The 22131-nt window shown below is 40.9% G+C and overlaps 1 protein-coding gene across 1 annotated transcript in view; it reads right to left on the minus strand.

The window, feature by feature from the left end:
• Positions 1-22131, minus strand: part of LOC140949595 (uncharacterized) — a 37639-nt gene that overhangs the window by 11264 nt on the left and 4244 nt on the right. Inside the window, 19 exon segments of the mRNA XM_073398754.1 lie at positions 900-1130; positions 2259-2389; positions 3691-3828; positions 4289-4342; positions 5074-5268; positions 5997-6217; positions 7257-7363; positions 7476-7590; positions 8593-9395; positions 10387-10680; positions 11755-12139; positions 13555-13789; positions 14998-15131; positions 15571-15718; positions 16429-17943; positions 18955-20383; positions 20386-21156; positions 21359-21514; positions 21900-22087. Of these exon segments, the coding sequence (XP_073254855.1) occupies positions 900-1130; positions 2259-2389; positions 3691-3828; positions 4289-4342; positions 5074-5268; positions 5997-6217; positions 7257-7363; positions 7476-7590; positions 8593-9395; positions 10387-10680; positions 11755-12139; positions 13555-13789; positions 14998-15131; positions 15571-15718; positions 16429-17943; positions 18955-20383; positions 20386-21156; positions 21359-21514; positions 21900-22087 (7250 nt within the window).

Below are 22131 nucleotides of genomic sequence, written 5' to 3' on the forward strand. Positions count from 1 at the left end.
AGGCCTACTCTGGGACCTTAACTCGCCTTAACTCGCCCTAACTCGCAACTTGAGATTATGTTCAAATTTCCTTATCTCGCCTTAACTCGCCTAAACTCGCGGCGAGTTAAGGTCCCAGAGTAGGCCTTTCTTCTGGCTTGAGTGTCTGCACTGCAAAACGTATTCTTTGGGTTTTCATTTCATCCTTCCGTAGGATTCCATCACGGAAAGATTTGGGACAACAAGGATACGCCTAAAAACAATCTTTTCAAGGTCATGCTACCGCCAGTTTTTAAGTTCCTCGGGATGTTAATAACGGTTGCTTGTTATCAGTTAAGCATAAGAATTTGAGCTGAGATAAGTAAGTCTTTTTGTGTCACGTCATCCCGGATCATTTTGTTCAATTTTCCCTATTGCACGCCTTATTCACATCGGAGCTTTCAATGTCAAAGATGAGTTTTCTTGTTATATGACCCCTCATATATGATGAAAATTACAGCTCCGTGTTAAGGAAATTGTAGTCTTTTGGTGTCGCGGAAGGGCGCAGTCACCAAATGACGTAATAGAGAAGACTGGATGGACACTGAACAATACCCTGACTGACTGCGCAACATAATAGCTAACCAACAACAGTTGCTGAAACATCAAGAAACACCCAACAAATTTTGTCATCTGAACAAACAACAAAGCGAGATAAACTTTGAAAACGTTTGGGCTGAAAAGTTATTAAAAACTAAACAGTTTACGCCACTGTAACCTGTTTAGTCTTCTTGGTTTTTTTTTTTTTTCTTTATGCTCTGTCTCTCTTCATTACTTTAAACGCATGGTTATTTTTGTTTGGTGGCTAGTTTCCAGTGGTTCCAGTTGTCTAAATTTCATGACACAACCATTAGAAATTACTGGTCTCCGGATACGTTTACCTGAATAGAAGCCCTTGCATTCGTTAGCTTCCTGGTAAAGTTCCCAAACCCAAAAGAAGTAATCCTAAATGCGCGCATGTCCAAATCTTGATCTAACGTGTGCAGAATGATGACATGCTGAGCAGGCGCGGTGGCGTTGGCCTCGTTCTCAAACCTAATCTTATAGTTCAGCGGTGTTGTTAATGAAATAAAGCGCGCTTCTCCATATCCAGGAGGACCAATCATGTCGTTCTGTGATAAAAATAACAAGACAATGAATTTGTACATCTCCTGTACTACCTACTGGTAAAATCTAACTGACATGCTCTCAAGAATACTGCAATCCGATTGGCCAACGTCCTCATCCCTTTTATCTATTACACGATAGACAGTGATATGGCGTCTTTTAAAAAAGTGAAACAATGGCAACTTCTCCAACAAATCATTTTGCAATGTTTCTGAGGAAGAAGTATATAAACTCGTGAATGATTCTGTCTCTGAGAAAAAGTCATAAAAAAAATACAAATTTTAATTGCTTTATCGTGACAAACAAACATGTTTGTGTGAATTCAACTTGTCTGACCAATGTTTTTGGAATGTTTTTATCACAGATCCGTATAGATGGTAGAATGCTAGTTAGAATTCCTAGTAAAAATGAACTTGGAAAACCGAAATCGCACTCATTGCGCCATCAAAAAAGGCATTTTTAAATGGAACTCAAAGTGAACGTACTAATCAGACGCTTATCTGGAAAGGTTTGCGAAAGTTTACTTCACTGGAGGTAAGGTAGAAAACTCAACAGTCCTTATTGTGAGAAAACGTTGCTTTCTCTTAACTTGGGGAAAAATTACATTTCCATATAAGGGTCACTGCTGTTGTTGGGAAAAGTGCAGAAATTCCGTTCTACCGACTCTCTGGCTTATGGTCGGCGAGACAAAACCAGGACATTCATTCTGTTTAGCAAGGTCTTAAGAAATAACTGTATTGATCGATATTCCCTGAAGCATGCTCAGAGAAGGCCTCATCATCTTGATAATTGGAATACAAGTGACGTTTTTATGCAGGCAACGAGAACTGGAAACGATTTGTTTAAAGGTCACCAAAGTATGCAGAACGGGGACTACGGTGATCAATGGCATTTAAGAGAAAAAAAAAAGGAAAAAAGCCCAACATTTTCACAACGCCTGGGTAAAGATCGCTTTCACATAAATTCACGGAGACCCTTTTGGTGTACCAGCAAAATCCTGTGGGGATTGGACTCGTACTTCATTCTACTGTTTCAAGAAATTTACAAAGCTAAGTGAAAACCATCTCACACAACACGTGAACCATTACGTGGTGCTTTCTCTTTCTCTCGTTACTGGCCATGACCTTCCTTACCGGATCCCAGGACTGAATCCATGTTATAGTGAAGTTCGTTAGGTTCTTAACAGCAGGCGATGTAACAAGCGGAAGGAACGTGTTTTTAGTGTATTTGTCATTGAAGTCATCTATGACTGGATTGCATCCCTCTGAAAAGAAATTAGCAATCATTAGAGATGACTTTTTTGAAAGCTTTCTTTCTATGACATCTCTATAATCAGTTCCAGGGAATAAAAAAGTGAGCTGCGCTCTTATGACTATTGTATTTATTTTACACTTCGCTTTATTGAGAACCGATAATAGGCCACTTGCACTAAGAGGTCACGTGACCAATGCTTCCTTTAAACAAGGAGTTGGAATCTTGCTGATGCCAAAAATTGACAGAGCTCATAAAAATAAATCTTACCCCCGAAATTTGAAAGTAAACTCATTTGAGGGAGATATTTTATGGCACTTTTATTTTTCAACAAAGTAGTATGATTTGTATTGGACGCCATGTTGGAGGGCATACTCTTGCCCTCCAACATGGCGGCCAAAACTACTTTTTGCTTATATCTTGTTAAACGTGTGATAGTTACGCTCAGATGTGCTGTAAATGCTATCCCATCATCTTTTCAACATTTTCCTTGAAGTTTAAGTGCAAAATTTGTGTTCAGAAAGAGGTAAAAAATCACATTTTGGTCACGTGACCAGCTACGAACTTACTCATTTTAAAAAAATGGTGCGGGTTTGAAAAACCAAATAACTATTATTTTGTTTAAGATATGACCCCTTAATCGTTTTTCGAAGGCAAAATCATATAACTTTCTCATTCATAAAAACGATGTCACATGACCTCTTAGTGCAAATGGCCTATAGCTCAGGCTTGAATCAGTAATGGCTTTAGACAAATCTTTATTTTTTTTTACGCGAAACTTATGAAATATGTCACTAAGAACCTCGTTTTTAAGAACCTGTTAGGCTAAAATATGCCAGATAAAGGTCCCCTCTTTGAAAGAACCTGTTCAGCCTAAAATTTTGTACAACTCTATGTGGAGATATGGGTGTCTTATTTATCACTTCTGTCAACTTCAATGTAATGGAATATAGATGTTCTGTAAGGAGGCTGCAGTGTAATTTTTCTTCAGAAAATAAGAACCTATTTAAGAACCTAAATAGTCTAAATTTGTTGCAATCACTGTTTCAGTAAGAACCTGTTTAAGCTAACTATGGAAAATGCAGGCTCTTACTCGCGGGTTATTGTATGTTTGGGCGTTTTAATTACGTAGCTTGGTCGTCTGTAGACAAACCAAAGCTGGCGGTCTTTGTCATTGAACCAATCCGTATAAATTGTTTTTCCCCTTAACTCTGAACAGCAACAAAACAACAATTTATGGTAATTAGTGTTTGACTCGTCTTTACCCTCATTAGAAAAGTTTGAAGAGGTTTTACATAACTCGAAGTAATTTACTTTTAAATGGCGGAAGAGCCGAGGATATTGCGCCATTGATTCCATCATCCAATGCTTTTTTCCAGTTGACCCTACCATTGTCAATCTTTTGCTCAATTACAGAGCCAAGAAGAGAAGTACTAAATCCAACGAGGACCTCTGAAAGTTGATCAGATTATGAAAAAAGTAACTTGTAAGCTTATTAGAAGTTTCGTAATGGCATCCTTGTTTACTTGTTATTTATGTTTATAATTTCATAATAATGAGCACAAATTGGTAATAACGGTAATATTATTTGGCGTTAAAAGGACAGAAAAAAACGGCACCTAGAATCTAAAGGGAGAAATCTGTATCTGAATGAATGTTCTCGGATGCATGAAAACGACTTCGAATACAAATACCCTTAATGAAATAGATCCGGACACATTTATGAATCCTTTAGCGTAAAAATAACCTATGAAACACACCGACGTCATCACCAAGTGAAGTACATTTCGAATGCTCGTCAATTATTCCGTCAAATTGTGTCCGCTGTAGGGGATTGTGTTTCAAATGACCTGAGTTGTTCGTCTGCTTTAATTATGATTCCTTATAACATTGCACATTCGTGTATACTTACTTGGACCTCTGATAAGCGACGATATTGCGCCAGTCACTGCACTTGATACAAGACCTAAAACAGTAGTTACATTTGAATGTGATATACTGCACTGTCTTTCTTGAACAGTGGCTCGCCTTGATAACTTTGGAAAAATAACACATGAGTTTTAGATTTTTAGGGAGCAAGAGTGGCGCAGTGGTGAGAGCACTCGCCTCCCACCCATGTGGCCCGGGGTTCGAATCCTGGCTTCGACGCCATTATGTGGGTTGAGTTTGTTGTTGGTTCTCTCCCTTGTTTAGAGAGGTTTTTCTCCGGGAACTCCAGTTTTTCCCTCTCCTTAAAAACCAACACTTCCAAATTCCAATTCTATCAGGAACGCACGGACACGTTTCAGCAAGTTGCCATGAACTCCTAAGTGCTCCGTGGGTCCCAAATTACAATTTACAATTACAACTGCAATTTGTTGGTAGCAAGGCAGAGTATTTTTCGAGCTGCTTCCGACCTCGTACATAGTCTTTCCCTGAGAATTTGGTTATGACGCTACCGCCTCCTGATCCTTGTCGGGGAATTGGCCAGCCCCTGTGCTATTGCACTCAAGCCTCTTCCGCTCTTCCTCTTCCAAGCACAACTGGCCAGCCGGGGAGGAGGCTGCGCCTGATCCCCAATCGGAAAGGAATACGAAAAGGGCACTGTAAGTTTTTCTCATCGGTTATGATGGATTTTCGCTGACTGGACAACGTAAAGAGCTCAAATAGTCGCGGAAGGGTCTATCAAGTATTTGCACGAGGTTTAACCTTTCTTACCTCCCAGTGTAATTTTTTGATTGTGTACCGTCTTAGAAGCCACATATGCAGCAACACTTGCTCCCGCACCAAGAAGCGCCCCAAGCGGCCCCCCAGCTAAGTTGGCAAAATTAAGGCACCTTCCTCGCGGGTCCTTCAGCATGACCGGATTATTTGCCGCATAAGAATACAGATTAATACTTTCTCCTGAAAAACCTGGAACGAAGAGAATAACAAAAGACATAGGCTTCCATGTTGTTTCATAACATGACAAAAAGGAAAGCGAACGTTTTGATTTGCTATTTGCCCGTGGGCAAACGCTGGCGAAAGGTAACGCGCGCAGAGGTACACTTCGGCAATTTTTAGGCCACTATTTAATATAGTTTGTTACACGGCAAAAGGGAGCTTAATAAGCAACAACGACGACAAAGGCTACGAAAACGTCATTTTTAGTGAATTCGCGCTGCTTCAAACTTTATCGCGCGTATTCCATCTCGTTCAGTTCGTCAAATGTTGGCGAATTTTTCTGGAGTTGAATTCTAAAGGACTGCATAAAAGTTCAGAAAAAGAAAAAGAAAGTCGTTTTCTTACGTTCACGTCCTCTACAAACGTGAAATTAGGCAGTTTCACGTTGTAGCAGTGCAACGACGGCAAAGAAAGGTACAAAAAAGAGTGATAGACGTGCAAAGATGTTGTTTTGCCAATCTAAACCTAAATGTTTTTTGCCGTTCTTGTTACCGTCGTCGTTGCTTAAGCTCTCTAAAGACTGTCCTACGGCTACGACATTTCAAGGCAGCATGGTGAAAGGATGATCGGTTTACTATTTGGTTCTATCGTACATTGCCTTATCAATATTTGCGAAGGATATCTTTATATCTTTATAGGATTTCCTAACACGCCCAAAAAGTATTTGTTAATTCTCTCGTCTACCCCAGGATTCTTACCAAGAGGATCAAGGCTAAAAAATCTTCCAAACTGTGCATCATAATATCTGGACCGCATCCAGTAGACATCCTTAAACTCGCGTTCCGCAGTCACTCCCCACTGACCAACAAACGTGAAGTCCTGCGGAAACTGCTCGTCTTTTTCCAACATTCTACCAAAAGGATCGTACTTGTATTTGTTGACGCGATCACCACTTGGACCCAGTACTCCAACGACAGACCTGTAGTGGAGAGAAAGGGATCAATGGTGAACTTGACATTTGAATAATATTCCGAGATCGTGTATGATGGATACTTCGGAATTGAAAAATTATTGTCTCCTGAACCCTCGCTCTTCGCATTTGCTCAGGAGGACAGAGCATAGATTTCTTCAATCTCAACACCTTGAGGATTTTTATTGGTCAATGCGCATCCGAGACGTTAAAATCTTACCGAAAAAGGATCCAGACTGTTTCCTAATTGTTCGAAGTCAGAAAGGCAGATATATGGGAAACTTGGCCAGGTCACAATAGTCACGTAACAAGTTTAAGGAGTATAAGAATAATTAGATAGATCTCGGCACGCAGTCATAAATCGTCAAATCTCCAATCCCGACCACATCCCGGTTCCCGAAAAACCTGCTTTAAATGGCCGCATCTAGTCTTGCGGGAAAAGATGGGGGCAACAAGTGATCACGCATCCAGAGCGCACAAATCAGAAGCCAGTCTTAAACTGTTGAAGAACCCACAAAATTCACGTTTTTCCTTTTGTCTCTCTTGCAAGCGAGAAAGAAAAGCCTCTATTTTCGGACTTACCCTTCCGTCGCACAACCTCTTTTCATATTTATAACGTTTTACGGTTGGTGCCATTTTTTTCCGAAGAAGAGGACGTCCATTTGTGACAATAGGCTGGAAAAAAATTCCTTTCACTTAAACTACCAACGTAACTAAAATTAAGCTTTCCTGGAAAAACGTACTCGACGTTGAAATTTACAAGTTTGCCGACCCTTGACGTTCTGAATGTTTATACTCCATAATTTTGTGGATCCCAGGCAGGTGGCACATCAATAGAGAGGAGAAGTGTGACGTCACGTTACAATGGTAGCAAACTTTCTGTATCACAACAATAGGGAGCTTAAGCGACGACGCCGGCGACGGCAAACAGAAATGGAAAAAAAATTTTTCACAATTTTGCCCTAAGTGAGATGTAAGTGTCAATGTTGAATAAGGGGAGGGGTAGGTGGTAAGTTACCGAGAACCCTCAATTGCCGTTGATTCTTACCCTGTGCCATCAAACTCGTAGTAATACAAGTCTCCATTCATATCCACGAGTGCAACTAAACCAAATTCTTCACAGTGAACAAAATGTGTTACATTTGTCCCCGATATCTAAGAAAGGAAAACAAAGTGGCATGATTTAGCATGTATGGAATGTATTTCCTTACTTTAGTAACTTTGCAAAGAAAACGAAACTGGATCGGAGAGATAAAATCCCATCTACCTGGCCAATAATGTCGGCTCCTGGATTGCCAAAAGGGTCAACAATGTACTGCACTTCTTCCTGACCACATTTCTTCTTGTACAAGTTTCCCAGGCTGTCATATATGAAATTACATCTACGAGAAATCAATCATTTTTTAGTATCGTCAAACAGCTCCTCCCTTGCGTGACGACACTAAAAACGGTTGAGCGGAGGATTACACCAGCCGTGGCGCTGTTCCGTTGTTGAGTGTCACACAAAAGGCTAGCGCTTTAAACGTCAGCTTTCTAGGCCAATTTTTTCAATTTACGGAGACAAATACTTGACTTAATCAAGTGTCAGTTGATGAAAAAAAAATGTAAATAAAGCATCGCAAGACACCACCTTGGATGCCGCACTACTCCTTGACACCTATATGTGACGTCATTTTGTCCCATGTGAAATCTAGTGGCAAAGATGACGCGACAAAAATGCTAAGCAATGTTTTGTCGAAAACTTTGGTCCGTTGTTTTCGTCTCTATGAACCGGTCCAGCCGTCACTTTTCTAAACTTTCTTTCGTAGAAGCTTCCCGCCAATTTCAACTTGAGCGGAATGTCGTCCTTATATTTCTCTGCAGTGCTGTTGGTTGGGTTTACAAAGCAATCCGCATGTGTAGCAAACGAATCCGCCAGCAAAATTGCTAATAACTGCTGTCCAAGTTGAGGATCATCGTTCGAATTCGATGTAAGAAATTGGAAGGGAAGTTAATGGCAACTTTTCCTTTAAAGAACTATGACTAACCTCCGAGATGGGCCATAACGCAGAAGGGGTGGGGGTGTAAACATTTCTAATTGCTTTTAAAGGTGAATCCAGGGATTTGAAAAGGGGTCTCCAACTTGCTATTCCTCGTTTAAAATGTGCCCCTTAACTAGCCGTTCAAAAGATAAAGCATGTCATTATATAACTAACTTTCTGATTCCAAATGAACATTGTTTTTCATTCTTTTGTAGTATTTACACGTATGTATTCAATTGCTATCTGTGATCTAAGATCATTTATTAATCTTGGATCATATTGGCGTAGTTAGGGGTGTCTAGACAACCATAACCCCCTCCTCCCTGCATCCACTTCTGATACTTATTAAATATATTGTTTTACCTCTTGTTAGGAGTTTCGGCTTGTAGCAAGACGTCCTCTGGACTAAATGTGACTTTCAGCCTGTCAGTTCGTACTTCCTTATGTATCTTTTCTTTTATATTTCCATTGGAGTCGTATTTTATGTCGTAATTTCCTGCAGCTACGTATTGATTAACCTCGTTTACTGCGTACAAGGTCTTGTTGCCCGGCTCCTCTGAGACGTAAATTCTGTTCTTTCGCTTGTCGTACGCATAGCGGACAATTTGTCCTCGTGGATCTTCTGATTCTACGAGCTGCGAAGCCGCGTCATATTTATAACGCCAGCTTCCTGATGTCGTGTTCACTTGCATGATACGCCCCTTATCATCGTAGTTGTACTCAAAGAAAGACGCCAGGCTTCCGTTTGGGAAGTAATTCCTCAGACGTAACAAATTGAAATTCTTTGAGTCTAAGAGGTAATCAGAATAGGCCCCGCTCCCAAGAATTCGCTTTGAGACCATTCCATGTGAATCATATTCCACTCTCAAGAGGATGTCTTCTGCACCGCTTTGGGAAACCCGTCCAATCTGAGCTAACCGGTTAAACTGGTCGTATGTGTAAGTAAGTTTTAACCCAGAGGGGTTCACTGTCAGAGCGACGCGGCGGTGAAGATCATTGTATCTGAGGTTGATGTTCTGCTTTTTTGGGTAAATGATTCTGGTTGGTCTCTTTTTTGCATCGTAATCAATGTTTATTGTCCCGACATCATTTGTGGCTTGGTTGACACTCCCTTCGTCATCGTGTAAAAAATATGAAGAAGCCAAACCCTCCACATCTTTTCTGACCTGCAAAAGAAATGTGATAAAATAAAGTAAAACATCAGAAAAAAAAACTATCATAGCAATGTTTGACATTCCCAAAACATCAGCCTTTTGGCCAATCTCTCAGCGTTGGCAAACGTCTTCACTCTCTGTTTAGGGTACTGTACTGGTACGGTGGAAGGAGAATCAGTCAAGATCCTTTCCTACAGATTACCCACCAAAGTCCAAAGACAACACTTTAGACGGGGTCAATACCAAGTGGTTTTTAACTTCCAGAGATGAGTGTTTTGTTCGTGTTTTTAAAAATGCTGACTGTTTTTGATAACTGAACTTATTCTTGCTCAGACTCCACAGGCGGGTGAAGGAAGTGTTGGAAGATAAGGCATAAAGTTTAGGTAAGAGGAGCCTTATCTGCACTATAGCGTTTATTACATTTACAAGCATGGCGGATACTGTGGTGGGGTGAGCAAGGTTTTGAGACGTCCCGGATTCGAGAGTCCACAGCACTAGTTACAAATGATCACTAGGTCCATCTGGATCATGGCCACAACAAGCGACAATATCGTTTTAAGACTGCCAGTTGTCAAATGAGGTATAGGTCGAATAACAAAACATTCTACAATACTCGTCGCAAATCATTGAAACAGAAGCCACTTGTCTTGAATTTTCTCCAAATTTCTTACATTCACTCCTCTCCTTCCCCAGTTTTGAGCCACGCGTATTTTGGAGCACTGAGACGACTGTAATACCCAAATCAACATTGGGGAAGGCGAAAATCACACAAGTGTTTCAAGGTTTGTGACGAGTATTTTAGATCCCTCCTCACTTCCCCAAAACAATGTTGACTTCTTTGTTGCGCCCTTATGGCAGCTTGAACAACGGCAAAACATTGTACGGAGGGGTTACTTAAATTTTGTGCTTTTAAAAGTAAATAGTGCCGGCAAAACGTGACAATGAGGACTAGTTCCTCACCTAGTTTTGAAGCCCATTGTAGCATTACTACACAGTAACTTACCATTCTGCCTTTTTCATCGTACTGAAACCTGAGTTCCTTGCTACTCCTATCGGTAAACTTGACCAGTATGCCAGAGCTATCATAGTCATAAAGTTCAGTCTTGCCATCCGGGTACTTGAACTTAATTAGCTTGCTTTCGTTACTGTAAACGTTTTCATATACAAAGCCATCCGGATCTGTTGTATTCAATACTTTTGCTTCTTTCTTTGAAAGCAGGAATTGTGTTTCGTGCTCGTTAGCGTCGACGACCGTCATGGTATTGGTCTTTTTGTCGAACTGCCTTTTCATGATAACCTGAAATATTCGAGTATAAAACTAAGTAAAGCTGAAGCGTCAATACCAATTCTTTGTAAAGAAGTGTTTGTCCAGTTACTAGTCCCTTTTAAGTCTTACCTAACAATTTTACGGCTCAACAAGAAACACCCTAGTCTACCATTTACTGGGGACTTTACGATCCAACAACGCGACGGCAACGAGAACGTTGCTTAAAAAGTGAATTTGCGTTCCTTCAGTCTTCATCGCGATTATTCCTACCCACTTACTTTGTCAAATGTAGGCGAACCCTCCTGAAGCTAAATTTCAGGTGACCATAGCCAAGCTCAGAAAGAGAAATAAAATTTCGTCGTTGCTTGTTTACGTCCTCCATAAAACGCACAATTGGGCATTTTCACGACGTAGTCGTGCAAAAACAGGAAAGAAATGTACCAAAAAGCCTGATGCACTTGCGAAGTTGTTGTTTTGCTTATTAAACCAATTGTTTTTTTGACGCTGTCGTTGCCGTCCACGTCGTTGGATCTGAAAGTCCCTACTATTCTATTTAAGCGCACACCAGCTCTAATCCTGAGTACACTCCTTCAAAAAAGCGTCTGTCCCCTTGGTCAAACTAGCAAATAAGGGCCCTTCTCCTTCCATTCCTCTTGAATAGTAAGGATAATGCAGGATTTTTTTTTCACTTCACCTAAACCGTTTCTTCTCTGAAAGGCTGGCACCAGTTAAAGTGATTTGTAATAATACCTTTTCTCGGCTGCTTTTTCTTCCTGATTTTCTTTTTTCGATTTTGTTCTGTTTGTTTATGTTTTTTTTGAAACTTGGAAAATCTTTGAGAGGTAACTTGAAAGAAGATGTACAAAAATTGGTGTCATTATCGAAGTTCTTCCATGAAGTCTTCAGTACGAGGTCACAGTAACATCACCAGAAACTAGTTGGACCCGTCTGATCATTCAGTGGGTTTCAAAATTTAAGTGTAGTTTCAAAATATTTCATTCACTCCCTAATTTCTGAGCTGTTTTTGGATTAAGAAAACCACCACTGGTTAATAATTTCATGGGGTGTTTTCAACTAAAAGCCGAAAGAATTTGTTATTTTTACCTGGTCTCCTTGTTTGATGGTCCGTATTACTTGGCCATCTTTTGATGCGCTTTCAAATCTCAGATCACTAAAGCTTCCGCTAATAATATCCATCATCTCTGCTTTTTCGCTGAATACAAGTTCTACAGAGTCGCCCTGTGGGGTTCTGAATACCGTCACCTTACCATTCCAATCGTACGAAAAATTAAATCCTTGAATTAACCTTTTTTCTTGATTGAAACTTGCTATTCCACTTAGAAGTTCAAACTGGTTCCAAGAGTACTCGACGGCAGCCATGTTGGGGTAAATAACACTTGTGAGATCACCTTTTAAGTTGTACTTGTAACGCGTGGTCTGCTCTCCAACGGTAACAGATATCAGGCTGTCTTCATCGTAAGTGTAAAAACTGCGTATGAAGTTCAAAGAATTTAAGTAAAACTAAAGAAAGTAAAAACATTAAAAAGAATTCTATCTTGAAACCTAAAAAATTCTTGTCTCGATGTCTCGATGTATTTTCTATTTTCGCGCAAAACTGTAATCTCCTCTTACACTGAATAAAGTCGCCCCCTCCCCTCCCCGACCCCAGTTTAATGATGGTGTGGTTTAGAGGGACAGGTTCACGAGTGTAGCTAAATGTCTGTGTATCGTCTATGAAAGCAATATCATCATGCCATAATGATGTCAAAGAACCAATCTGCACACTCTCCCGGCAGTCACTTGATCAACTTACGTGCAAATAGCGGTAAATTAATCAACCATGGAATAAAACTCTCGGGTCAACAATAAATTTAACGTTGGTAGTGTAGGCATAATCCACTAAAATTAACTTTTCTGCGATTTTAGTACTCCTCCATCCTTTTTCAGGTTACCCTGAAATACACTTCTACTTTGAAATACACTCTGAGATCGCTGATATACATGTGAGTGGGATTATTAACCGATAAAATTAACTTGGAAAAACGTAATTACGAGCATGCTCTGAACCGTGAATCTGTCCCTTTAACGGCTGACGTTTGCATTTCTGGTGTTACCGAAAAAAGAAAACACTTTGGAAGAGGGAAAGAGGGTAAATGTTTATTCAGTTGGCTGGACCTTTTTACCGATAGGCGGCCATATTGAATTTATTAGATTTAAGGAGCATTATGGGATGTCCAGGGGGTCTCGCTCAGGCATTTACGCTCGCTTTTCGGGCAAAAAGAGAACTTCACGGGAAAAGGCGATCATTGTTACATCCAAAAACAGCTCAACGATCTTTTTTCCCATTATAATCTTTTTATAGGAATCTTAAGGAAAAATTGGCCCACAAAGCACGAGTAAATACTGAGCAAGTATATCGGATCGTGCGCATGCCCCCTAGGCATCCCAAAATACTCCTTAAATCTAATTAATTCAGTATGGCCGCCGTATCGATAAATAGTGCCTTTTATGATTTTCAACTTTTTCACGGAGACCAATTTTTAGGAAATTTAGACCCTTTTAGAATTACATAAAGATAATTTTGCAATGAAATTAACATTTTTTGGCCCAATTTTAGCATCTCGCTTACACAATGAACTCCAAAGTAGTGGCCACTTGAGATAATGAACTAATTCTCAAGACAAAACTCTCACGAGGGCAAACTTGGTGAGCATATTCAAAAGTGCCACAATCCCTTAAGTGTTTATGATGCCAAGGGGTTCCTATTTTAAACAGGATTAAATCCAGGCGGCAATTTCTATGACAAATTCGGTTTGTGAATTTAAGATTTTTACGACAACCTCTATATTTTTCATGAACGTGACTCAACAAACGGAAAAGAAATGTTCCAAAAAATTCAGTTACCATCTTGGTCCATTTCCAGACTCGTCTTCCAATCGCGCCTCTCGTAACAGCCCATTGTCGCTGTATGTAACGGTAATCTTACTTCCGGAAGAATGTCTTAACGTCAATAGTCTCTTCTTTACATGTGAGTACTCTATACTGATAGCCTGTCCTCCTTTCTGGATCTTTATCAAATGTTTCTCCAGAGTGTTAAATGTAAATACTGTGGAAATGCTGGTGTCATACAAATAAAGCTCTGCATACGAAAAAGAATCATTATATTAGAGGCTAAATGTATACAGTCTTCCTGCACGCTCAAAGGCTAAGCACACGTTTTGGCATCCAATTATAAGCTTTTAACACAAACACAAAGTTATTCCATGATAGCTACAAATTTGAAAGGCAAACCGTGGCGAAAGTAGTAGCTACAAACCGCCGTGCTTTCTCAAGAAATGACAATGTCACTTTTATCTTCTTTTCTTTCTTTCTTTTTTGTTTTAATTTGCCACGCAGACAAACTATTCAACAAACTCCTCGTAAACTATCATGTAGCAATAAACATTATACCCGAGTAGTTGTGCTCTGAAGCCCAACCCATGAGCAGATTTCCCTTGAGTTATAAGCTCCTTTTTAAATTACGAGTACGGGCGGCGCAGACATGAGAGGGCATTTTGTTTTGTGATTTAGCACTGATAGTCTGTTGGACCAACTCGTCAGCACTTGCCACTTGTTAGATGTTACATGTTACGTCCGTTTGCACACCCAGTTGCATGTTTATTCAAGTCGTTGCGCAAAATTTGAAACCGGTCAAACTTTCGAGTCAACAACTGCCAACATTTCTTTCGTTCCGTAATCACCGAAGCGTAGCGTCATAATGTTGGATTCGTTTGCACAACTCTCAAAACACTGTTGGGGCCACGCACGCGCAGTACACATGGTCTCAAAGTCTTATGGGTTGTCTTCCCACAATGCCCTACAGGTCCCCGTATTGTTGGGAGTTATTGCACCCGCTTGCACACCACTGCCAACTCGGACGCCACAACTCCCAACAATGTTGACCAAACAATATTGGGAGTTGTTGCGTTCGTTTGCACGTAGCTTAAAACTAGCGTTTGTTTAACTGCATATTTAATAAAATGTACTGCCTTCCGACCAGTAGGTTTTTAAATAACCGCTTTCACATACAAAAATATGAAAGTTAGATTTCCACTTAAATTTAGACGTAACTTAAATCGAAAAGAAGGGACAAGAAATGTGATTCTTGAACCGCATTTTTACTGTATCAAGACTGTCTTGTACCCTGGGATTACCTCTCAGCGAGTGGTTTCAGGATTGGAAAACAATATATCTTTAAGGTCTTAACTGTTTATCATGTGCTGAAGGACAGGCAAATGCGAACTACGTCCAAATTTTCAGTCGACGGCTAGTTTTGTCGAAAAAATAAAGACAAAATAGGAGACCTACCTGTGTTGTTAACAAAAATTCTCTTTCCATCGGTTGACTCAAAAAGCCCAGTCTCCTTGACGTCAAACACAAGTTCCTCTCGCAGTTGAACTATTTTGATCGCCTTCTGCGTAATTTGAATTACCTCAGCTTCCCTATTAGTTGGTTGAAAGGAAACAGAATCACGAGAAGCTCCGCAAAGAAGAGGTACTTGGTAAGATTGATTTGTTTGTTTGTTTTTTTGTTTGCTTTGTTTATTTTTTTCCCAATTGTGCCGTCCTAGTGTTTGATTTTATTCCTACTACCCAAATAATACAGACAACAATACAAGATACAAGAGAAGGGAGGGGGAGTTTTCTATTTCTGGCATATTTTTACAGGTGAAGTTGAATGAAAAAAAAAACCGTCAAAGAATGTTGTTAAGCTCGAACCTCAACTGGTATTTGTCGTTGACTGCTGTATTATGAATTGTACAGCCTGGCAGGAGAGCCGAATATAACCTGATGGCATAGGAAAATAAGATTATTTGGGGGAGAGGGGGACTGGCAGCAAACCAAACGGAAAAGCTAACGTCATAAAAAAAGGTTTTCCTACCACCAAGGCGACATCCACCCGGTGCCAAAGACACCTTTGCCTCTACGTTTAGTGAGAAGGGGACTATACATTCTTTGTAACGTTAAAGGCAGTGAATCATCTGGTGAGGACTGGCCACTTAAGTCATCTTCCAAAATGAGTGGCTCACCTTAAACAAATAAATAAACGACATGAGGTTGAAAATCTAGTTGTTCAAAAGTGTCTGTTGTTACAAGAAAAATACATGTAATATGTGTCATTAAAAAAAAAGAAAACAGATAAATGGAGAAATTACAAGGGCAAGATCTGTAATCATAGATTTTCTTTCTCCGTGCAATCTTGCTGTAGTACGCAAAATGTACCACATTGTTGTAAATCAAAGGGCGTATGTTTTGCTAGCCAAGGCAAACCACCTGATTGCAAGGCTAGAAAAAAATAAGCAAACAAATGCCGTGACAATCCTTTCCAAGGAAGGAAAGAAGCTTTTAAGCTAAAGGGTATTAAGGAAACATAATAATAGAAAAAAATTTCAAATGACACATAACAGAGAAATAGTTTGAAATTTCCAATTAACAGGAAGCGAATCAGTTGGCTATTTAAAACCGAAAAACAACTCCAGTTATTAAGTTATTGGCTAGAGCGGAACTTGAAACTAGTCCCCAGCCACAATTGGCAGATTAAGCAAAGACAACATGAGTAGGCCAAAGAACGCGAAACTGCCTGAACGCGACTTCCAGTGATTCATTTGCTGTTCTGCCATTGGTCAATAAGGTTTTTTGATCTGCGCGCGCCATCGACTCTATCGTGGCGTTGTCTTTGCTTAGTCTGCCTGTGGTTCCTATATAGCACCCATTAAAACAAACCAATAAATTAAGTTACCGGTAAGCTTGCCATTGGCCACATCAAGTTGGAACTGAACAAGATCAGTCAATAAGTTGACCCGCCTTCCTGACCTACTAAGGAAAGTACTTGCAGCAGTCATTCGGTTCTGAAACGAAGAAACGGTCCGTCCAACTGAAAACAAAAAGTTTCTCCACACTGGAGCCCAAAGCTCTCCGCGCAAAAAGTCGGGTTTAAGTTGGTCACTGCTGTTCATGTAAATATGAGGTTGTTTGTCTCCAACAACAATCCGAAGTGCAAACTCTCCTGCCCCCCTCATATTGCTTTGCACTATATCGAATGTGATTTCTCCGTAAGCCTTTGGAGGTAGGATGCCACCTGGACCTCGAAATGCTTGCGCAAGGAAAACGACGGTAGTTGAGGCTTGAGGCGAAGGTCTGTCTCTCTGAACCGGACGAAGCCGAACTTGTTTACCGGTCACACTAAGAGCCAACAGAGGAGCGGTAATGTCGGTATCCCCAACATTTTCATACAATACCGTTACCACTCCGGTATCCTCTTCCGGACCTAGCATTCGCAACACCTCGGGGAAATCCACATGCGTCTCTAACCGCCCAGGTTCACCTCGTGTTATGACCAAAGAACGCAGCAAAATGGCTTCTTCCTTAGTATCTACGTTTACTAATTTGACGTGGAAGGTTGCACCCTTAATAAAACTTGTCGTGACAAACGTGGCGTACAGTTCTGTTGAGCTCATACGATAGACTTCATTAGCTTTTATTGAAACGTTTTGCATTGCAGAAGCGTCGATAAGGAAGGCATCAACATCTTGTCCGAAAAGAGTTCCTTCAAAACGCAAAGTGGCATTGCCTAGGGGAGCCACACCATTAGGAGAAACACGAATGATTTCAAACTTAGCAATCCGTGCACAGAGTCGCGAAGTAGATGCATTGGCAGACATGTCAGATCGTCTTATCAAGACATAGTACCTACCGACAATCGTCTTAGGTATAATAACTTCTTGGTCTGCAGACAATACAAATCGTGGACCGCCGTCATATTGATAAGCAGTGGCTGGTTTAGCGTGCCTGACAAACATCTCATGGATTGCATCATCACTGCTGCCATTCACTGTTACGATAAGCGTTCTTTCATCGGGGACACTTTCTACAATGTAAGACTTTTCCTCACCTGACTTTAAGGTGACATCAACACAGCTATCAAGTGGAAGACTTGGAAACGTTACATTTATATTTTTCGGTCCAACAGCGATGTTGTTTCGTTGGTTGAGGTCGAGAATGTTACTACGGGTTTTTACGAGCCCATGGTAACCACCGATTCCTGTTAGTGACAACTTTTCTGTCATCGAATACGACTTGTCTGGGTTTGCACCTTCTTGATAAGGTTCCAGTGTAACGTATGAACACATTGGATTTCCTATCCTAACATCTTCTATTTGCCAAATATCGTCTCGAGACAAATAAACGGTATCACATTTATAACCCTCTGTTCGTTGGCTACCATTATTTCTGATTTTCCAGTTGACAGTGACATCTAAAACAAGAAAAGGAAAGTAATTAGTGGTATCATTATCATTATATCCTCATTATTATAATTATTTCCATTGTTACTACTGACAATGGACAATCACTCTGCTGTAGACTTTAGATTCTTACTAGCCTGAATTTCATCCGATTACTTCGAGTCGTTATTACTCCCTCAGTAACGTCTGAATCAACCGACCGTTAATGCCGTCCAGTGACGTCACTACTCCTTGACCTTTGCTTTAATTCATGCAAAAAGTAAAACACGATTTTCAAGTGGCAAAACCGAGAAATATCGTTTGGAAATGTCTGCATGATACATAACTGCTTTATTTTTCTCGATCGTAATTCATGTTTAACGTTCAAACTATCAACTGAATGCAGAACAACTCTGAACCGGTTGTACTGAATTCCGCTATTCGGTCGCAATCAGTGAATCACGCAATGAAATAATCACACACACGGAACACTTAGTTCAAAAACACAATGATTTGCTTTAATTGAAAAGAAGCTATTTGGTCCTTAACAAAGAAAAAAAACAAGGAGACAAGAAAGAAAAGCTAACAGAATCATTACACTTGACGGTAAAAATAGCAAGAAGGTCGACTAGAAAACTTCGCGTAAACAAAATCACCGGCCGCCGAAACCACAAAGCATAAATGAAAAACCTACCGACACTCCGCGATGATTCTTCATTCGCAGTTCAATTAAGCATTTCAGTTTCGAAGACAAGGGCAATTTTGCTGTTTAGGATAAAGATTAAGCTTATCGAAATGTTTGAACTAAACGAAAGAATGCCAGGGATGCGATCCGCTGAATATCAAGCGACAATCCCGCTAAAATTTTTCATAATTATACATAATTATGCGAATGTTTAGACAATCAACCAATCAAAATCACTACCCGGTTTTCGGGTAGTGAATGACGTCACTGGACGGCATTAACGGCTGGTCGATTCAGACGTTGTTGAGAGGAGAAAACGACTTGAAGCAATCGGATGAATTTCAGGCTAGATTCTTACCTTCTCCGTAACGAAACTGCCCACCAGTCGAGGAAACTAACACAACTGCTAGGTCACTGCTGAGGATTTTGTTAATTGTAATCAACAAAGAAGCTTCGTTGTTCTGTTCATTAGATTCCCATATGTTGTTCTTGCTATCCACTGAGAGAAGCAGGTAATAATCCGTATCTAAGGTGTCAAAAGGAATGAAGACGACAACAGTCAAGGACACTGTGCCATTCACTGCCAGATGAACTGCCCTTACTGTGGCAAGTCTGACATCAAATGGATCAACTAGCAAGTCTTGGCTCAGATAGAGAGCATTATACCATGCGCCCTGCACAGGATATTCACCTCTGTTTGTGACGTTAAAAGTGATATTCAATGGCTGACCACCGCGAGTATGTACGTTCTGGTTTCCCAACGAACCCAATAAGTCTGGTAGAAGTCCTTCGTTTATGACTATTATGGGTGGAGCTGGAGGTGTTACTGTTGGGCGGGTCACATTGTTGGGCTGAGTTGGTTCAACTACATCTGGGATTTTTGGATTGAATATATCAGCAAAACCATAGATGAATGCTGAGGAGTTTAGTCCATGAGGAACAGTAATGCTGGATGTCACCTCGTAGAAGGCCTGAGCCGACAAGGCCCCAATATGGGAAAAAATTTTAAGCTTCACACCCATTTCAATTACTTCTTTTCTATTTGCACCGTTCCTGGTATAAGCATACAGTGCATCAGTCCAGGAGGTCTTGCTGGTCGTAACAAATCCCACGTTGGTTACACGAAATGTGATGGAAAAGGGAATACCCGAAGTAATCTTAGGCGGTATTGATACGATACTTAAGATTAGCTTTGCTCCAGGGGGAATTGGAACGGTCAAAATTTCTTCTGCCACACCAATGTTATTAGAAACTCCTGAAACTTCCGTCACGCTCTTTTCTACATTTGTTATCACGTTAACATAAAATCTTCCCCTAACGGTGTTCTCAATTTGTACGGAAACGGAGAGCTCATAATCTTGATTCTCATCAAGCTTAGCACTGACAGTTTTGGAAGCCAAAAAGCGAGCATCAGCGTCATCGATCTTGCCTCTTGATCGGGAAAGAACAACTTTGTCTGCCCATGAATAGCTCTCACGCATCCAACTACCTATGTTTGAAACTTTCCAGGAAACCGTCAGCAAACGACGTTCTGCTACGAAAACAAAGGAAACTATGACGACTTTCAAATCTGGCAAAGGTGCTGGGAGAATCCTTATGGGCACCCAGGCTGAGTTTTTCGTGCGATCGTCTATCTCTGTTAGATATGCGCCGTCATTTACCTGCAAAATGAGATAGTATTTTCCAGCTACGTTTGACGGTAGCCTCGTGGATGAAACTTGGCTGTACCTTAGTCCAGGGGACAGTTTTGGACTGAGGTAAACAACGGACAATTTCGATGAATTTTTTCTTCCACTCTCGGAGAAGTCGAAAGGTAAACCGTGTCATGCCAGTAATTTGACAGGGTACTTCCGGTCCCGTTGTTTTTGACCGTCCACCACAAGGATATGTCGGAATCGCTAAGTAAGGTCTTCTTTCCCACCAACGAGAAATTTGTCACAACTAAATCGGGCACAACCTGAGGAAATGTGACATCTGCGGAAGACTTAATGTTGTTTGAGACGTTTTGCTCGGCGACGGTCTGATAGACGTCGGTTACGACATGAATGTACCTCTGGCCAAAATTATCTCTGTTAATCCTTATCGGTCCTGTGTCCAAACTGTATTCATTCGCAGAATCTAACTTGATCCTACGAGGAAAGTCGCCTAGCCATACCGCATTTGGTCGAGAGAAATCAGCTTGTGGCGAGACGTAGACTGCATCGAACCACGGTGCCTCAGTGGTCTTTCCCGGGCCAACGTTTTTTACTAAGAACAATACTCTCACATAAGCCTGTATGATATCCGCAGTCGCAGAAGCGTTAACATACGTTACAGTAAGATCAGGCAACTTCTGCACGATGTTCACTTGAACAGTTTTTGCATTGTTGTTATCAAAGATGTATTCAAAAACATCATTGAAATAATCTGTCACTACAGTGATGTTGTATTGTCCAGTCGGCCAGCTGGGAGGAATCATGTGATACAGTGTCCTTGAGTACATTGACAGCGGAGGGAAAACACCCGAAAAATAGGTCGTTCCCAGGGCTTCGTGGTAATTTGATGTAACGCTTGTTATGGTCTGAAAGTAAAGCAAAAAAAATATTCCAATCATCAAGTTACCAGTAAGGAAATAAATGTTTGAAAATATCGTCAACGACGCGGCAGGATTACCTCAGTCGGCAGGGCGCTTGACTGTAGAGCGGGAGGTCGCGGATTCGATTCCTGCCATAAAAAGCGAAAATACTTACTTTTCTTTTCAACGTTATCCCCACTATACTCACCACACGATCTCTCCACCAATAGTAAAAAGGTTCCCCGAGTCCTTCGTTAGACACGTTAAACTGCACTTTCATCGCATCCCCCGTGTAGTATTGGTTTGCTGTTGCAATAGAGTGAACCACTAGGTCTGGCGGAGGACTTAAGTCAATTTTCAAGTACTATGATAAAATAGAAAAAAAAAACCGATCATCGAGGGTCAACAATTGCCAGGTGCGCCCCTGATGTTTGTTCAGCGACTGACGTTTAAATCCCCTGGGAACCTCCCTGTGAAAAGGGAAGGGATTCCAGCTGGAAAATACTTTTGTTTCGGGCCGGGGTATTAGTCACTAAGCAACATGTCATGCAGCTTGTCACGCAACGCGGCAAGAGTACTTGCACTGAAGGGGGGTGGGGGGGGGGGAACGTTAAAGGAGACAACGCCCTATGGGTAAAAAGAAGCGACTTAAAAAATTTGGTAGGCGTATCCAGGGGTGTGATATACGCCTTACCAGCAAAATGACGCTGTCAGTACAATCATAACAAGTTGAGACTAAATGTTTGTACCTGTGACTTCAGATTGTCATCCTCGTCGTTATGCTCGTATACGTAGTTATAAACGTCAGTTATCACAAGAATGGAAAAATTGCCAAAAATTGCGTGCGGAAGCGTGACGGCTCTCTTTGTTGTATAGCTCGCATCGACTGGCAACACCCCACGGTGGTAGAAGGTGCCCAACAACCAGTCAGACCAATCTAAAATAGTTAACATACCTTGTAAGATCAATTAGTCTTCAAAC

This window comes from Porites lutea, chromosome 10, assembly GCF_958299795.1.
Source record: "Porites lutea chromosome 10, jaPorLute2.1, whole genome shotgun sequence".
NCBI lineage: Eukaryota > Metazoa > Cnidaria > Anthozoa > Scleractinia > Poritidae > Porites > Porites lutea.